The following is a 17,500-nucleotide window of genomic DNA, read 5'->3' on the forward strand; positions in this document are numbered from 1 at the left end:
CGTGGTTCTTCTTGTTCCTTACACGTCTCAGACTTCCAGATGTAAACAAGGAGCGATCGCCTCCTGCAGAAATTGCAAGGTTGCAATAGCAGATAGGGACACTGGGGACGGGAGGAAATATTACTGTTTTCGATGAAACTGGTCAGTCAAGCAAAACAATGATTTCTAAGCGATTTTATGACTATGAAAAAGTTGCATAGGGTCTCTTTAAAGTAATAACATTGAAAAGCAAAAATAGAGCAAGTCAGACCGTGCAGTCCAATGTGTGTGTGTGTGTGTAAGGAAGTAAAAGTAAGAAAAAATTATTTATAAAGCACATTTACACACAGCATAAGCTGACCAAAGTGCTGTACAGTGAAAGACTAAAAAGGACACAACATAATACAAAGTAATCCAAAGAACAGGACAGGACAGGACAGGTGTGTGTGTGTGTGTGTGTGGGGGGGGGGGTCTGGGAGTTTTGTCAACTGGATCACATTGTCCAGAGTGTACAATAAATGTTTGAGGAGGAAAAATCGGACACACTGACACTGCAAAAACACAAGCACTGCGAAATCACCAATGAAGTTCCTCCAACCCCAGCATGAATAATAGATAAATGTGACAGTACAACAAATCCTTGTGATGCAGGGTTGGAGGAGCTGGTAAGTGTTCTGAACAGTCTTCTGTAATGAACTGTTTAATGAACTCCGGGTTCGATAACTCCTTTGTTTTACATGTGGGGAAGCTGAGCAAGCTACTGACGAGGTTTGATGCTGTTTTGAACAATATTAAATGCTATTTGGGAAGCGTTTAGCGCACCGTCTTTAGCTAATCCTAATGTTTGTGATTTGGGGCTGTAGCGTATACCAGGGCAAGCTCTGTAGCGGTTGATCCTCCATGGCTTATTTGATGAGTTTTAGTGCAGAAAAAGACCATGGGGTCAATTTTCACCGGAGTTACGCTTTAACTTCTCTCCGGACGTAATAAGAGATAGTTTTACATTCCTCCTTGCTCCCTGCTAGCGCTGTATTGTAAGTTCCCAGTTGCTAGTGCTGTGTTTTAAGCGGCTTCATTTAAGTTTACTTCATGTTGTTCGTTTATGAGTATAAATAGTGGTATATTTGTACTATTTTGTGGTATATTTGTACTATTTTGATACTACTTCGGACTAAATTGGTCCACTTTTAGTTTATAATTGTAAACTTGTGTGCAAGTACTGAGAACATACTATTAGATAACTGGTGAAGATACTAATTATTGGGGGTGTCACAATTCTCCAAATGCTAGATTTGATTTAATTTTCGATTTTAAAATCACGGTTCAATTGGATTTTCAATATTTTTAAAAATATTACTATTAATGCCATTTCGGCCTACCTTAATCCTTGTGTTATTTACCTTGGGCTTTTCCCTATTCTGATTCGGAGGGCTTTTATTTTGAAACTGCTTTTTATTTGGAATCCGTTCCAACCACGAGGTTGTAAACAGAATAGCCTAAACACTACTACTACAGAGACATCAATACTTATCACCCCTGTTGCCATGGTCTCCTGCCTGCAGAGAGAAGCAGAAATGGTGTCATAGCAGTTGCGGTGGTCACCGTGGTTGCCGTGGTTCTGCTCGGGGTCTGTGTTGCCGTCACGATTAAAATCCGTCGTCAGAGAACTGCAGCGCCCCCATCTGAACTGGAGTTGGCCGAGAGGGAAAGATTACAAGCAGATACACAGCCATCAACCACCCCACACACACACTGACACATGCACATTAACATGGACATGAACGCACAGACACACACACACACACACACACACACACACACACACACACTCTAACATGAACACACACACACACACATTAACATAAACATGAACACACACACACACACACACCATAGTCTAATATCAATGCCCACCTGCCCCCCCCCCCCCCCCCCCCACACACACACACACACACCATAGTCTCACAATACCAACCCCCCCACATACACACACACCTGACAGACATGATCACGTGTGCAATCTACTGTTTGTTTAGTGGTATTTGTACTCCTGCAGCCGATTGCACCAGCTGAACGTAAGTTCCGTCCTCATTTAAACTGTGGAATTGTTAAATGTAACAAAGTATAAGTCGAGAGGAGTTACATACGCGACCGATTACACACATTTAATTTACTTGAGCAGTGTTTGAATCATGTTATTGGAAATCGTAGGCCTATGGACATATATAACACCCACAAATGTAATAACTTCCCACAAATGTAATAAACCACAAACGTAATAAAAATATGCACTTTTAAAATTTAATAATCCTGCAAACGTAATAATTTCCCATAAATGTAATAAGTCGCCTACTGTTAACGTAATAAAAAATGTCCCACAAACATGCCACTGTATCAGGTTTTAAGCTCTGACAGCAGACTACATGGTTAGAAATATGAGTTCACTGACAAACAAGCTCCAACGTAACAATTTCACCAAATCTGTGATTTATTACGTTTATGGGAGGGTAATGTCATAATTTTTTTCAATGTTCCCACCAATGTAATAATATCCTGCATAAAATACAGTTATACGAGTAGTCACATGACCAAGTATGGTGAGACAAAAAAATTTGCGCTGCGCGCCAGATCCAGAGAGTGAACGCATTGAAACGTGAGAGGTATGTATCAACTCGTCTTAATTAAGGGAATGACTAATTTAATATGAGTTTAATATGAGTTTATGAGTTTAATATGAAAAACGGTGAAGTGTTCCTTTAAGACACAACTTACACCTAAACTTATGATCAACCTTACGTTCGACTGATGCAATCGGCTGCTGAGTTACACATAAGGTGATAACAGCTGCTCACAAATCACTGCATGTATGTTTGTTATGAGTTCTAATTGTCGGTTTTGTGCATTGTGATGCCTGTATGTTGTTTGTTATGAGTTCTAACTAGCCCCGTTTCCATGGACACTTCTATTCCGATTAGAAACGGAATAACAGCTCGGAATAAAAATCGTCATATAAACACCTCAATCGGAATGGAAATTCCTGATCCGATCAGAATTTTAATCGGAATGGAAGAGGTGGTGTAGTCCGTTCTTATTCCGAATGAACACCCATATATACGGTCATTCAGATTGACTGCTATATCTTCCCAATGAAAAGTAAGGAACAACGGCTATTCCAATCAAAGATTTTAAAGCGCTTGAATAGAAAGTGCCATGTAAACAGACGGCGCAAAAATGTTCAATCGGAATTACAAAAGAACTGTCCATGTAAACGTGGCTACTGTTTGGTTTGTGCATTGTGATGCCTGTATGTTTGTTATGAGTTCTTCTTATAGTTTGTTTTGTGTATTTTGTATGGTGTTGATAATGTATGGACATTGATTGCAGGTTGTTTTGTTTAATACGAGTCACTGTTTGTTCTGTGTATTATATGTGGCCATTTTTTCAGTGTTGTTTTATAGATTATGTGTGTTTATTGTTTCTACAGTATGTTGTCTTGGGTATTTTTGGTTAGGGCTGCAATACTGAATTGATTGATTAATTGTCAACTATCATTTTATAACACTTATTTTATTAATCTGTTTGTATTATTTAAGGACAATAAATATATGTAACAAATAACCTCAGAATGCTCTGATATATGTCCAGCTTTATTTACTCCTAATATATTGTGAAATATGTATGCGTGTGGCATTTGAAAACATGTTGTTGGGCTTTTGGAAGCACTGAGTAGGGTGATGGTCTGCACACTGTAATGGCTCCAAAAAGTTCTTTATTTGTTGAAAAGGCACCGTTTCGATCAACAGATCTTCATCAGGCCTTCATTAAGCACTGATCAGCACCATTGCCTGAAAATAACATAACACATAACACTCAGGTTGCATGACAGTCCCAAATGTTTCCCTGTCCAATTTCTTAGACGTATATGCTAAAGAGGCTAGACATGAAAGAAGCTAAAGCATCTTTTGTTATTGGGCTGGCATGTCTAGCACAAACCCTGAGCTACAAACTTGGCATGAGTGTGCTGCCCGTTACCCATGACATGAGTGTGCTGCCTGTGTGCCCGTTACCCATGACATGAGTGTGCCGCCTGTGTGCCCGTTACCCATGACATGAGTGTGCTGCCCGTTACCCATGACATGAGTGTGTGCCCGTTACCCATGACATGAGTGTGTGCCCGTTACCCATGACATGAGTGTGCTGCCCGTTACCCATGACATGAGTGTGCTGCCCGTTACCCATGACATGAGTGTGTGCCCGTTACCCATGACATGAGTGTGCTGCCTGTGTGCCCGTTACCCATGACATGAGTGTGTGCCCGTTACCCATGACATGAGTGTGTGCCCGTTACCCATGACATGAGTGTGCCGCCCGTGTGCCCGTTACCCATGACATGAGTGTGCTGCCTGTGTGCCCGTTACCCATGACATGAGTGTGCTGCCCGTTACCCATGACATGAGTGTGTGCCCGTTACCCATGACATGAGTGTGCTGCCCGTTACCCATGACATGAGTGTGCTGCCCGTTACCCATGACATGAGTGTGTGCCCGTTACCCATGACATGAGTGTGTGCCCGTTACCCATGACATGAGTGTGCTGCCCGTTACCCATGACATGAGTGTGCTGCCTGTGTGCCCGTTACCCATGACATGAGTGTGCTGCCTGTGTGCCCGTTACCCATGACATGAGTGTGCTGCCCGTTACCCATGACATGAGTGTGTGCCCGTTACCCATGACATGAGTGTGTGCCCGTTACCCATGACATGAGTGTGTGCCCGTTACCCATGACATGAGTGTGCTGCCTGTGTGCCCATGACATGAGTGTGTGCCCGTTACCCATGACATGAGTGTGCTGCCTGTGTGCCCATGACATGAGTGTGCTGCCCGTTACCCATGACATGAGTGTGTGCCCGTTACCCATGACATGAGTGTGCTGCCCGTTACCCATGACATGAGTGTGTGCCCGTTACCCATGACATGAGTGTGCTGCCTGTGTGCCCGTTACCCATGACATGAGTGTGCTGCCCGTTACCCATGACATGAGTGTGCTGCCCGTTACCCATGACATGAGTGTGCCGCCTGTGTGCCCGTTACCCATGACATGAGTGTGCCGCCTGTGTGCCCGTTACCCATGACATGAGTGTGCTGCCCGTTACCCATGACATGAGTGTGCTGCCCGTTACCCATGACATGAGTGTGCTGCCCGTTACCCATGACATGAGTGTGCCGCCTGTGTGCCCGTTACCCATGACATGAGTGTGCTGCCTGTGTGCCCGTTACCCATGACATGAGTGTGCTGCCTGTGTGCCCATGACATGAGTGTGCTGCCCGTTACCCATGACATGAGTGTGCTGCCTGTGTGCCCGTTACCCATGACATGAGTGTGCTGCCCGTTACCCATGACATGAGTGTGTGCCCGTTACCCATGACATGAGTGTGTGCCCGTTACCCATGACATGAGTGTGTGCCCGTTACCCATGACATGAGTGTGCTGCCTGTGTGCCCATGACATGAGTGTGTGCCCGTTACCCATGACATGAGTGTGCTGCCTGTGTGCCCGTTACCCATGACATGAGTGTGTGCCCGTTACCCATGACATGAGTGTGTGCCCGTTACCCATGACATGAGTGTGTGCCCGTTACCCATGACATGAGTGTGTGCCCGTTACCCATGACATGAGTGTGTGCCCGTTACCCATGACATGAGTGTGCTGCCTGTGTGCCCGTTACCCATGACATGAGTGTGTGCCCGTTACCCATGACATGAGTGTGCTGCCCGTTACCCATGACATGAGTGTGTGCCCGTTACCCATGACATGAGTGTGTGCCCGTTACCCATGACATGAGTGTGCTGCCCGTTACCCATGACATGAGTGTGCTGCCTGTGTGCCCGTTACCCATGACATGAGTGTGCCGCCTGTGTGCCCGTTACCCATGACATGAGTGTGCTGCCCGTTACCCATGACATGAGTGTGTGCCCGTTACCCATGACATGAGTGTGCCGCCTGTGTGCCCGTTACCCATGACATGAGTGTGTACCCGTTACCCATGACATGAGTGTGCTGCCTGTGTGCCCGTTACCCATGACATGAGTGTGCTGCCCGTTACCCATGACATGAGTGTGCTGCCCGTGTGCCCGTTACCCATGACATGAGTGTGTGCCCGTGTGCCCGTTACCCATGACATGAGTGTGTGCCCGTGTGCCCGTTACCCATGACATGAGTGTGCTGCCCGTTACCCATGACATGAGTGTGTGCCCGTTACCCATGACATGAGTGTGCTGCCCGTTACCCATGACATGAGTGTGTGCCCGTTACCCATGACATGAGTGTGTGCCCGTTACCCATGACATGAGTGTGCTGCCTGTGTGCCCATGACATGAGTGTGTGCCCGTTACCCATGACATGAGTGTGTGCCCGTTACCCATGACATGAGTGTGCTGCCTGTGTGCCCATGACATGAGTGTGCTGCCCGTGTGCCCGTTACCCATGACATGAGTGTGTGCCCGTTACCCATGACATGAGTGTGTGCCCGTTACCCATGACATGAGTGTGTGCCCGTTACCCATGACATGAGTGTGCCGCCTGTGTGCCAGTTACCCAGGTCAGTGTAGAGTGTGTCTTTTCGTCTCTCAAATATATTTTGTCTCCTTTGTAGCAATCTAAAGGAGAATGTTTTGGAGGACATACTTTTCCTTAAACTGAATAAGCAATTTTGTATGTAGCCTGCAATGTTGTCAATTTAACCCTTAGATGCATAGGCTACCAATACCTACACTCTTCCATGAGTGGGGTCAAAAATGACCCCAATTAGAATGCATGCGTTTTTTGCTTTAAACTCAAATAATGTCTTTCATTTTGGTTAAAGATGATGATTTTTATTACATATTTGTCAAAGCAATTATTATTTCATGTTGGACATATGATGTATCACTTTTTATTAACATTTTATTACAAAACAGCTTTTAGAAAGGCAAAAAAGGTAAACATCCTAAAATGATCTCAACATAGGTGAATAGGGTAAAATTTTTAACTTAGAGATATCGTCATGAAACTTTACCAGTTGAATACTCACATAAATAGGAGAAAAAAACGTATTGCAAGTTTTCTGTATTTATGTTTAAATATGCTAATTAGGTTATGTCTAATTAAATATGCACTCATTTGCATATATGTTTTGATGCGAAGAATCTGACCATTGGAAAAAGCCAGGTTGAAAATAGTTTTTTTGTAGTGTTAATATATCAAATAAAAAAACATTTACAGAGGTGATTATGAATATCTTCTTTTGTTAACCAGTAAATCAGAAAATACAGCCAATTGGCTTGAAAAATTGAATTTTCGCCCTATTTTTAGGCATAAAAAGTCATACAAATCAGGCCAAGAACGCTATATCAACAAATCCCTCTGTAAATATCGCTTGGTGAATTCTGCTTCACAATGATAGGAAGAGTGGACATCGAAGGATCAAAAAGCGACGTCGCTATGGACGCTTGGCCGCCACATTATATGATGATACTTAGATTTATGTTGTTGTGTAAAAATAGCCTTCAGGATGGTGAGACTGCTGACATGAGATGTGATAATCAACAGTAAATGTATACCTTACTGCCACACTTGATAAAAATCAAAAGATCCTAGGGTTAACTTTTGAAATTCCATAGAAAATGCTTGGGGTCATTTTTGACCCCACCTATGCGGATCGGTGGTATTAATACAAAACATGAAATTACTTTAAAAATATAATAATTAGACACAAATCCAAATGGCCTCATGTCAAAGACAACCTATTTGAGGAATACATGGAAGGTTAAATGAAAAAAATGTAAAATTAAGAAGACACTGCAAGAAAACAACCTCTGGGGTCATTTTTGACCCCACTTATGCATCTAATAGTAGGGGAGATTATGTGAAAAATCGTTACGCGGCGGATAGAAGCATGAAATTTGGTAGATATGTTCCTTGGGTGATCCTAAGACATCCTAGAAGGGGTGCCCAAAAATATCTCAAACAGGAAGTGAGATTTTGGAGAAATTCAAAATGGCCGCCAATACAATTGATAGCTGATTCAAAAACTACCTATACAACCTCCTAAAAGCTTGAAATTTGGTGTATATGTTCATTGGGTGATCCTAAGTCATCCTGGAAGATTTCACCAAAATTCTCAAACAGGAAGTGAGGTTTTTTAAAAAGACTAAAAAATACTGCGCTTCCTGCCACAAAATTGGCGGCTACTTCAAAGACTGCCTAAACAACCTCTAAAAAGCTTGACATTTGGTATACATGGTCATTGGGTGATCCTAAGACATCCCAGAAGGGGTGCCCAAAAATATCTCAAACAGGAAGTGAGATTTTGGAGAAATTCAAAATGGCCGCCAATACAATTGAAAGCTGATTCAAAAACTATTGGAAAAGGCTGTACTGCCCGCCACAAAATTGGCAGCTAGTTCAAAGACCATCTAAACAACCCCTAAAAAGCCTGAAAGTTGGTATATGTTCATTGGGTGATCCTAAGACATCCTAGAAGGAGTGTCCAATATGTCTCTAACAGGAAGTGAGTTTTAAAAGAAATTGAAAAAGGCAGTGCTGCTCGCCACAAAATTGTCAGCTATTTCAAAGGCCACCTAATTAACCTGTAATAAACTTGAAATTTGGTGTTCCTTGGGTGATCCTAAAGGCTCTTCTCATTCATCTTTTTATATCATCCCTTCCTTCCTTCCTAGATAAAGAATGATGGGGCAGCAACATTGGGATAGTCTATCTAGTGTTCTTTAGATCGGTGGGAACAAGCCGGAGAACCGAAGAAGGAAGGAAGGATAGATAAAAAGACAAAATAACCCTAAGACATCCTAGAAGGGGTGGCCAAAACTATCTCTAACAGGTAGTGAGTTTTTAAAGAAATTGAAAAAGGTTGCGCTAAGGTCGTGCCCGCCACATAATTGGCAGCTAATTCAAAGACCATCTAAACAACCTCTAAAAAGCTTGAACTTGGGTATGTTCCTTGGGTGATCCTAAGACATCCTAGAAGGAATGCCCCAAATATCTAGGGCTATCTAGGGTAAGAAGAACTGTCTTAAAAGAAAATAAATTATGAAAAGAAATACACTATGGCTACCTATATATCCACTAACTATCTCAAGGATACTGTAAACACAGAGAAGCACCTCAGGCAGATCTCATAAAATCATAAAATGATGCACACATGTGCCCTGTAACTTTGTAAGATTACAGTAGTACATTAGTCATAGCCTACATACTGCATATTTTCATCTACTCACATGCTTCAGCACATTGGCATAATGCTGTGCAAGGCAACCCAGCATCCTGGCATCGGCACTCGGCAGAGAGGCTCAGCTTTGCTGTCACATTAAGAAGTTCTCTACATACTTTCGCTGCCTCTGGTAAAAGTGTCCATAAAGGTGTCCAATAATCATCTAATTTAGTCCATCCATATTTTTCAGGAGAAAGCACTGACTGGATAGCTTGCAGACCTTTGGACCAAATGCTAGCTTGGTACACTGCACTATTTGAATGCTGGATCAGTGCAGCCTGTGTGGTAGGGGTATTTTCCATTGAGAGACATTTTTGAGAAAACAAATCCTTCCTGAGATTCATTGAATTTTTCAAGATTGGTTGTCTTATCGTAAAGAACACAAGTGTACCTCTCCAGCAATGCAAATATGTTTGTTTCCTGGCTAAGTAATTGAAAAAGATTTAATGTCATAGCAGTGAAGGCACCTGTTACTTCTGGAAATTATTTCCATGCAGCCCATGCTGACTTTTTGCCCTAAAGGTTGTATCACAACCTGAAAAAGAGAGAAAACCTGGGAGAGCCGAACTTGCTCTTTTCCTCAAGGTTTTGAAAACACTATTGATGTGTATTTCCTGAAAGTTTTGCCCTATACCAAAAGCAACCTAAGTACTGTACACTAATTGCCAAAAGTATTTGGTCACCTGCCTTGACTCACATATGAATTTCAGTCACATCCCATTCTTAATCCATAGGGTTTGATATGATGTCGGTCCACCCTTTGCAGCTATAACAGCTTCAGGGAAGACTTTCCACAGTGTGTTTATCGGTTTTGTTTTACCATTCTTTCAGAAGCACATTTGTGAGGTCACACACTGATGTTGGATGAGTAGACTGCCCCTCAGTCCATCTAATTCATCCCAAAGGTGTTCTATTGGGTTGAGGTCAGGACCCTGTGCAGGCCAGTCAAGTTCATCCACACCAATCTCTGTCATCAATGCCTTTATGGACCTTGCTTTGTGCACTGGTGCACAGGGCTTGGTCCCTTAGTTCAAGTGAAAGGAACTTTGAATGCTTCAGCATTTAACCAAGAGATTTTAGAATGTTTCATGCTCCCACCTTTGTGGGAAGTTTGGGGAAGGCCCCTTTTGGGACAGTACTAACCATCAAAAGTGAGCACTACAGCAGTAAGTGGTCAGTGCACATTAGCAGTGTACTGACGGAAGTAAGTGTAATGAGACACAGCCTTACTCAATGTACATTTTACACACCTTAGTAGCTGGCAACCATTACTGTAGTACAAATCTAAATTTCATAGTTCCTATAACATTATGCCCAAAAGAATACGACAATACCCCCCAGGAAGATCCAAAGGGCACAAATACGCAAAAAAAGACCCCAAGTGATCACAGGGACACAATTAGCCTAGGAATACCTTTGTTTGCCCAGCTTTAACTCAACTCAGCTGGTGGGTCTACATTGGCTAATGCTAATGCTAACGCTAGCATAACATGAGTTGTGTTCCTATTTAGGGCTAGATCTCTGCTCATGTGGACAATTAAACAATAAGCTGTCTTTTGAAAATGATTAAGTGATTCTTCCAAAAGTTTTTAAGAATATTAATGTTATGCATAAATGAATAATTAACTACTCAGGTGAGGATTCACTGGGGGAGTCATGCCATTCTGACCGTTTAAAGCCTGTTTTTTCCACTTTAAAGTTGTATAATAGACATGTAAGATTGTTTACATGGGTTATCTTGCATATATTATTTGTTAACCATCTCTATATATTAAATGTGAAATTATAAAGTAGCAGAATAAATCAAGATGCCCACACTATGCAATGTTTTATTATCCTAAGGCCGTTTCTGGCAGCCATCTTGGATTTTCCCTTAAAAAATGACCTTAATGAACCAGAAATCTGGGGCACCCCTTCTGATATGATGAGATACATCATAAAGAGTGTCTGTACCAATTTTGGTGCTTCTATCCGACGCGTAACGATTAGGCCCTTTTTTGTTGATAATCCCCCCTACTATAAGGGTTAAAATAGCTTTCGAGTTCATAGAAGAGTAGAGGCCTACGTAGGCCTTCCATGCCATGGACATGAGTGACATTTATTTTGTAAATGTCTTGCATGATTTGCAATGGAGAAAGTTTTGTTGTTTTATCTACACTGTGCTGTGTAGACATCATTATCTACACTGTGCTGTCTAGACATCAGTGCTGTATAGACATCATTATCTACGCTGTGCTGTATAGACATCATTATCTACATTGTGCTGTCTATTGGTTAAATGTTTCTGCCTTTGTCTTTTATTGGCTATTGGATGCAGCAGACAGATTCCAAACTAATTTTGACCTGTTGTTTCAAAAGCTTCTTTCTTTAAAAAATCTTTTAAGAGACACACTCACACTCACGCACACTTACTTGGTTACCTATTAACAGTCATTGATTGTTTTGAATGCTCAAGAGTCCTTCAGAAGTTCTGAGACTGTTGTCATGGTTTCACTGTTCTAATTCTGTTGTCATGGTTTCCTTGCAGCGGCCACATCTCCACCTATACCCATGGTTGTCATGGTTACCATAGGGGCGCTGATTATGAAATCTGTCACTGCATAGCCTGAAAGAGAACCAATCAGCATGGAGATGGGCCACCTCAGATCCAATCAGCATGCAGGAGATGGTTCACTTCAGATCCAATCAGCATGCAGGAGATGGGCCACCAAAGATCCAATCAGCATGCAGGAGATGGGCCACCAAAGATCCAATCAGCATGCAGGAGATGGGCCACCTCAGATCTGGGTACTGAGCAACACGGATCAACAATAGCAGTTCCTGTAAACAACAACACAACAACACGGATCAACAATAGCAGTTCCTCAACACAACAACACGGATCAACAACAGCAGTTCCTCAACAAATTAAACCTGGCATTAATAGTTCCTGAACAAATCAACCCTGGCATTAATAGTTCCTGAACAAATCAACCCTGGCATTAATAGTTCCTGAACAAATCAACCCTTCCTTAACGCTCACTCCGCTGTGATGAATTAAATTATTTATACCCTCCAGTCTTGTGTCTTGTTTATTTTACAGTAATTGTGTCTAAACAGCCCTTATGATGAACACTCTGACTTAAGCCATGCATCACACACACACACACACACACACACACACACACACACACACACACACACACACACACACACACACACACACACATACACACACACAAACTGTCTCATACACACACACACACACACACACACACACACACACACATGATACACACACAAACTGTCTCATACATACACACACACACACATGATACACACACGAACTGTCTCATACATACACACACACACACAAACTGTCTCATACATACACACACACACACACACAGAAACAAAATGTCTCACACACAGCAGCTCACAGCTCTGGATTAGTGTGTGATTCACCTCACTGAGTGTTCACTGTGTGCTGTGTGTGTTCACTAATTCAGTTAAATTGGGTTAAATGCAGAGAAATTATAATTTCCCTCATGGGATCATAAAAGTATATAGACTACTTATTATAATTTCCCTCATGGGATCATAAAAGTATATAGACTACTTATGTGAACATGTTAACTGTACGACAGCGGTGGTTTATTTAAACTACATAATAGCAATTAATTTCGTGAGTCATCAAGCAGTGTTAACAAGTCTGCTTGTTCTAAGCGACTTTGGGCTTGTTTGTTTGCAAAGTCGCTTGGAACTAGTAGCCTAGTTGCGGGTTGCTTTTTTTTTGGGGGGGGGGGGGGGGCTTGTTTGTTTATTTGTTGCAGTAGGCTAGCTTCTTTTGGGCTTTCTCCGTATCTGCTGCCTCTCCCATGCCTTTACCCATGCTTTCCCTATGCTGCATAGGACCTGTGTCGAATTCAGATCCAGATATAAAGAGGTCACCAAACCCTCAAAGAATAGAATAAGTAAACTGGATGTATGTGTTTCAACGCTCTCCCACTGAAAAAAACAGCAAGAAACCAGCTTAGGCTGGTAGCTGGTTTTAGCTGGTTTTAGCTGGTCTTTGCTGGTTTTCTTCCAGCTATTGCTGGTCTTTGCTGGTGTAGCTGGTTAGGCCCCCAGCTAGACATGCTGGCATGACCATCTGAGGAAGCTGGTCATGCTGGTGTGACCAGCCTGTTGTGTGGGATACAGCTGGTTTAAGATGGTCATGCTGGTGACCAGCCTGTCAAGCTTGACAAAGATGGTCAAGCTGGTTTTCTAGAATGACCAACATGAGCTGGCATGGCCAGTAAAAACCAGCAATGTAGACCAGCAACACTAACTAAAATGACCAGCTTTAGGTGGTACGACAATCAAAACCAGCTGAATTACCATTGTAAGCTGGGTAAACCAGCTGAAGGTGTGTTTTCGCAAGAGTTTTGCTGGTCTAGCTGGTCAACCATCATAGGGTGGTCATATAAGGTTAACAAGCTGGTCAACCAGCAAACCACCTTTAGCTGGTCAGGCTGTTTTTTCAGCAGGGTCGTAAGTCGTAAGCTACTTTGAAAGTTAAAGAAAGTAGCCTGTACAGTAGGCTAACATTGCTGGTAAATGAAGGCAGCAGTAGGCTATGATATCAGATGCCAGCTGACAGACTTCTAAATGAAACTACGTCCAGTCTGCTGGATAACTTGATTTTTTTCTAATAATTATTCTTTCCTTCTTTCTTTCATCATTATGTGGGATGAAGGACGGTTTATTTTAGGATCGGTAGAGAGACCGTAATGTAGGTTCACTGAGATTTCTGCAGAAAGACATATCAAGCAACGGATCAGGAAAATATTTAGGCTAGAAGCGTTTTCTTCTCGCAACACCGTAGCGGTGTTTTGATTGGCTATTAATCTGATGGTTTTGCTTTTAGCCGGAAGTTACGTGATCTGTTGGAGCGAGAGCAACAAAGAGCGCGTGTTGTAAATGTTCACCGGTGGTCCGAGTGTCTCGGTGGTCGAATGATGCACGGTGCGAGTTGAACTACACGTTTGTCTTTCAGTCCCTAAGACCAAACGTCGCTAACGGGAGTATCTCGAGCTGTCAGACATGGCTATCGCACACGTCGCCACCGAATACGTTTTCTCCGACTTCCTGCTCAAAGAGTCACCTGAAGCCGCGCGCTACAAAGGAGTCCGACTGGAGCTCGCGCTGGATAAGATGGTGACGTGTATCGCAGTGGGACTGCCGCTCGTGCTCATCTCGCTCGCCTTCGCGCAGGAGGTGTCTGTCGGTGAGTGAGTGTGTGTCGGTGAGTGTGTGTGTTGTGTGTCTGTCGGTGAGTCACGAGAAAGACCTGTCGTGGGCGTGTGGGACTGGCTCCCTGTGTGTGTGTGTGTGTGTTTGTGTGTGTGTGTGTTAGAGAAGATTGGGGACCAAACTATTATAATCAAGCGTCCTAAAAACGGGAAATGAGACAGATCAGCAGAAGCGAAAACGAAAATAAACACACACACACACACACACTCACCGACACACACACACACACACACTGATGTTCCAACAGTTTGTTCGTGTTGCTGGGTGATGATAGCCGTTTAGTACTACGCACAGGTATGAGCAGACAGTAGGCCTATACTGTAGGTGTGTGTAGGCTACTGCTGTCAGCATGTGTGTGTGTGTGTGTGTGTGTGTGTGTGTGTGTGTGTGTGTGTACTGTACTCCTGTTTACTGCGCACACGTATGAGTAGACAGTAGGCATATAGGTGTGTGTAGGCTACTGCTGTCAGCGTGTGTGTGTGAGTGTGTGTGTACTGTACTCCTGTTTACTACGCACACGTATGAGCAGACAGTAGGCCTATAGGTGTGTGTGCTGCTGTCAGTGTATAGTGTGTGTGTGTGTGTGTGTGTGTGTGTGTAGTGTACTCCTGTTTACTACGCACACGTATGAGCAGACAGTAGGCCTATAGGTGTGTGTAGGCTACTGCAGTCAGTGTATAGTGTGTGTGTGTGTACTCCCGTTTACGACACCCGTATGAGCAGACAGTATGGTGTGCTGCTGTAGGCTACTGCAGTCTCTTCTTCTACACTCAGCTGCGAGTAAACAAGGTGTGTGTGCTGTGTCTCCTCCATTACAGGGTGTGTGTGCTGTAGGCTATATGTGGCCTAGCCTACCGCCCTACCCGCCATTATTCACATTTAGCAGACAGAGCGTTTGTGTAATCGCTGTGTAGACCGTATATCTGCTGTGTAGTCCGTATATCTGCTGTGTAGTCCGTATATCTGCTGTGTAGTCCGTATATCTGCTGTGTAGTCCGTATATCTGCTGTGTAGACCGTATATCTGCTCTGAGACCGTATATCTGCTGCTGTGTAGTCCGTATATCTGCTGCTGTGTAGTCCGTATATCTGCTGTGTAGACCGTATATCTGCTGTGTAGTCCGTATATCTGCTGCTGTGTAGACCGTATATCTGCTGCTGTGTAGACCGTATATCTGCTTTGTAGTCCGTATATCTGCTGCTGTGTAGTCCGTATATCTGCTGTGTAGTCCGTATATCTGCTGCTGTGTAGTCCGTATATCTGCTGTGTAGTCCGTATATCTGCTGCTGTGTAGTCCGTATATCTGCTGTGTAGTCCGTATATCTGCTGTGTAGACCGTATATCTGCTGTGTAGTCCGTATATCTGCTGTGTAGTCCGTATATCTGCTGTGTAGACCGTATATCTGCTGTGTAGTCCGTATATCTGCTGTGTAGTCCGTATATCTGCTGTGTAGTCCGTATATCTGCTGCTGTGTAGTCCGTATATCTGCTGTGTAGTCCGTATATCTGCTGTGTAGACCGTATATCTGCTGTGTAGACCGTATATCTGCTGCTGTGTAGACCGTATATCTGCTGTGTAGTCCGTATATCTGCTGTGTAGTCCGTATATCTGCTGCTGTGTAGTCCGTATATCTGCTGTGTAGTCCGTATATCTGCTGCTGTGTAGACCGTATATCTGCTGTGTAGACCGTATATCTGCTGTGTAGACCGTATATCTGCTGTGTAGTCCGTATATCTGCTGTGTAGACCGTATATCTGCTGCTGTGTAGTCCGTATATCTGCTGCTGTGTAGTCCGTATATCTGCTGTGTAGTCCGTATATCTGCTGCTGTGTAGACCGTATATCTGCTGTGTAGAATATCTGCTGCTGTGTAGTCCGTATATCTGCTGCTGTGTAGTCCGTATATCTGCTGTGTAGTCCGTATATCTGCTGTGTAGTCCGTATATCTGCTGCTGTGTAGTCCGTATATCTGCTGTGTAGTCCGTATATCTGCTGCTGTGTAGTCCGTATATCTGCTGTGTAGTCCGTATATCTGCTGCTGTGTAGTCCGTATATCTGCTGCTGTGTAGACCGTATATCTGCTGTGTAGAATATCTGCTGCTGTGTAGTCCGTATATCTGCTGCTGTGTAGACCGTATATCTGCTGCTGTGTAGTCCGTATATCTGCTGTGTAGTCCGTATATCTGCTGTGTAGTCCGTATATCTGCTGCTGTGTAGTCCGTATAGCTGCTGTGTAGTCCGTATATCTGCTGTGTAGTCCGTATATCTGCTGCTGTGTAGTCCGTATAGCTGCTGTGTAGTCCGTATATCTGCTGTGTAGTCCGTATATCTGCTGCTGTGTAGTCCGTATATCTGCTGTGTAGTCCGTATATCTGCTGTGTAGTCCGTATATCTGCTGTGTAGTCCGTATATCTGCTGTGTAGACCGTATATCTGCTGTGTAGTCCGTATATCTGCTGCTGTGTAGTCCGTATATCTGCTGTGTAGTCCGTATATCTGCTGCTGTGTAGTCCGTATATCTGCTGCTGTGTAGTCCGTATATCTGCTGTGTAGTCCGTATATCTGCTGTGTAGTCCGTATATCTGCTGTGTAGACCGTATATCTGCTGCTGTGTAGTCCGTATATCTGCTGCTGTGTAGTCCGTATATCTGCTGCTGTGTAGTCCGTATATCTGCTGCTGTGTAGTCCGTATATCTGCTGCTGTGTAGTCCGTATATCTGCTGTGTAGTCCGTATATCTGCTGTGTAGTCCGTATATCTGCTGTGTAGACCGTATATCTGCTGCTGTGTAGTCCGTATATCTGCTGCTGTGTAGTCCGTATATCTGCTGCTGTGTAGTCCGTATATCTGCTGTGTAGTCCGTAGTTCTGCTGTGTAGACCGTATATCTGCTGTGTAGTCCGTATATCTGCTGTGTAGACCGTATATCTGCTGTGTAGTCCGTATATCTGCTGTGTAGTCCGTATATCTGCTGTGTAGTC

General features: G+C 43.5%; 2 protein-coding genes across 4 annotated transcripts in view; both read left to right on the forward strand.

The window, feature by feature from the left end:
* LOC134100213 (ferroxidase HEPHL1-like) overlaps window positions 1–12,302 on the forward strand; it is a 67,797-nt gene extending 55,495 nt beyond the window's left edge. Inside the window, exon 21 of one of the 2 annotated variants that reach the window (XM_062553294.1) lies at window positions 1,542–3,746. In XM_062553294.1, the coding sequence (XP_062409278.1) occupies window positions 1,542–1,735 (194 nt within the window). In that variant the 3' untranslated portion in view covers window positions 1,736–3,746. Of the gene's footprint in view, window positions 1–1,541; window positions 3,747–11,772 lie in introns of those variants that run through there. The other variant, XM_062553295.1, reaches the window with a different exon arrangement.
* Window positions 12,303–14,152: 1,850 nt separating this feature from the next.
* The window catches only part of LOC134100223 (pannexin-1-like), a 32,409-nt gene continuing 29,061 nt past the window's right edge, over window positions 14,153–17,500 (forward strand). For both annotated transcript variants that reach the window (XM_062553315.1, XM_062553316.1), the window contains exon 1: window positions 14,153–14,496. In XM_062553315.1, the coding sequence (XP_062409299.1) occupies window positions 14,313–14,496 (184 nt within the window). In that variant the 5' untranslated portion in view covers window positions 14,153–14,312. The remainder of the gene's footprint in view (window positions 14,497–17,500) is intronic.

This window comes from Sardina pilchardus, chromosome 13, assembly GCF_963854185.1.
Source record: "Sardina pilchardus chromosome 13, fSarPil1.1, whole genome shotgun sequence".
In the NCBI taxonomy this organism is placed as follows: domain Eukaryota; kingdom Metazoa; phylum Chordata; class Actinopteri; order Clupeiformes; family Clupeidae; genus Sardina; species Sardina pilchardus.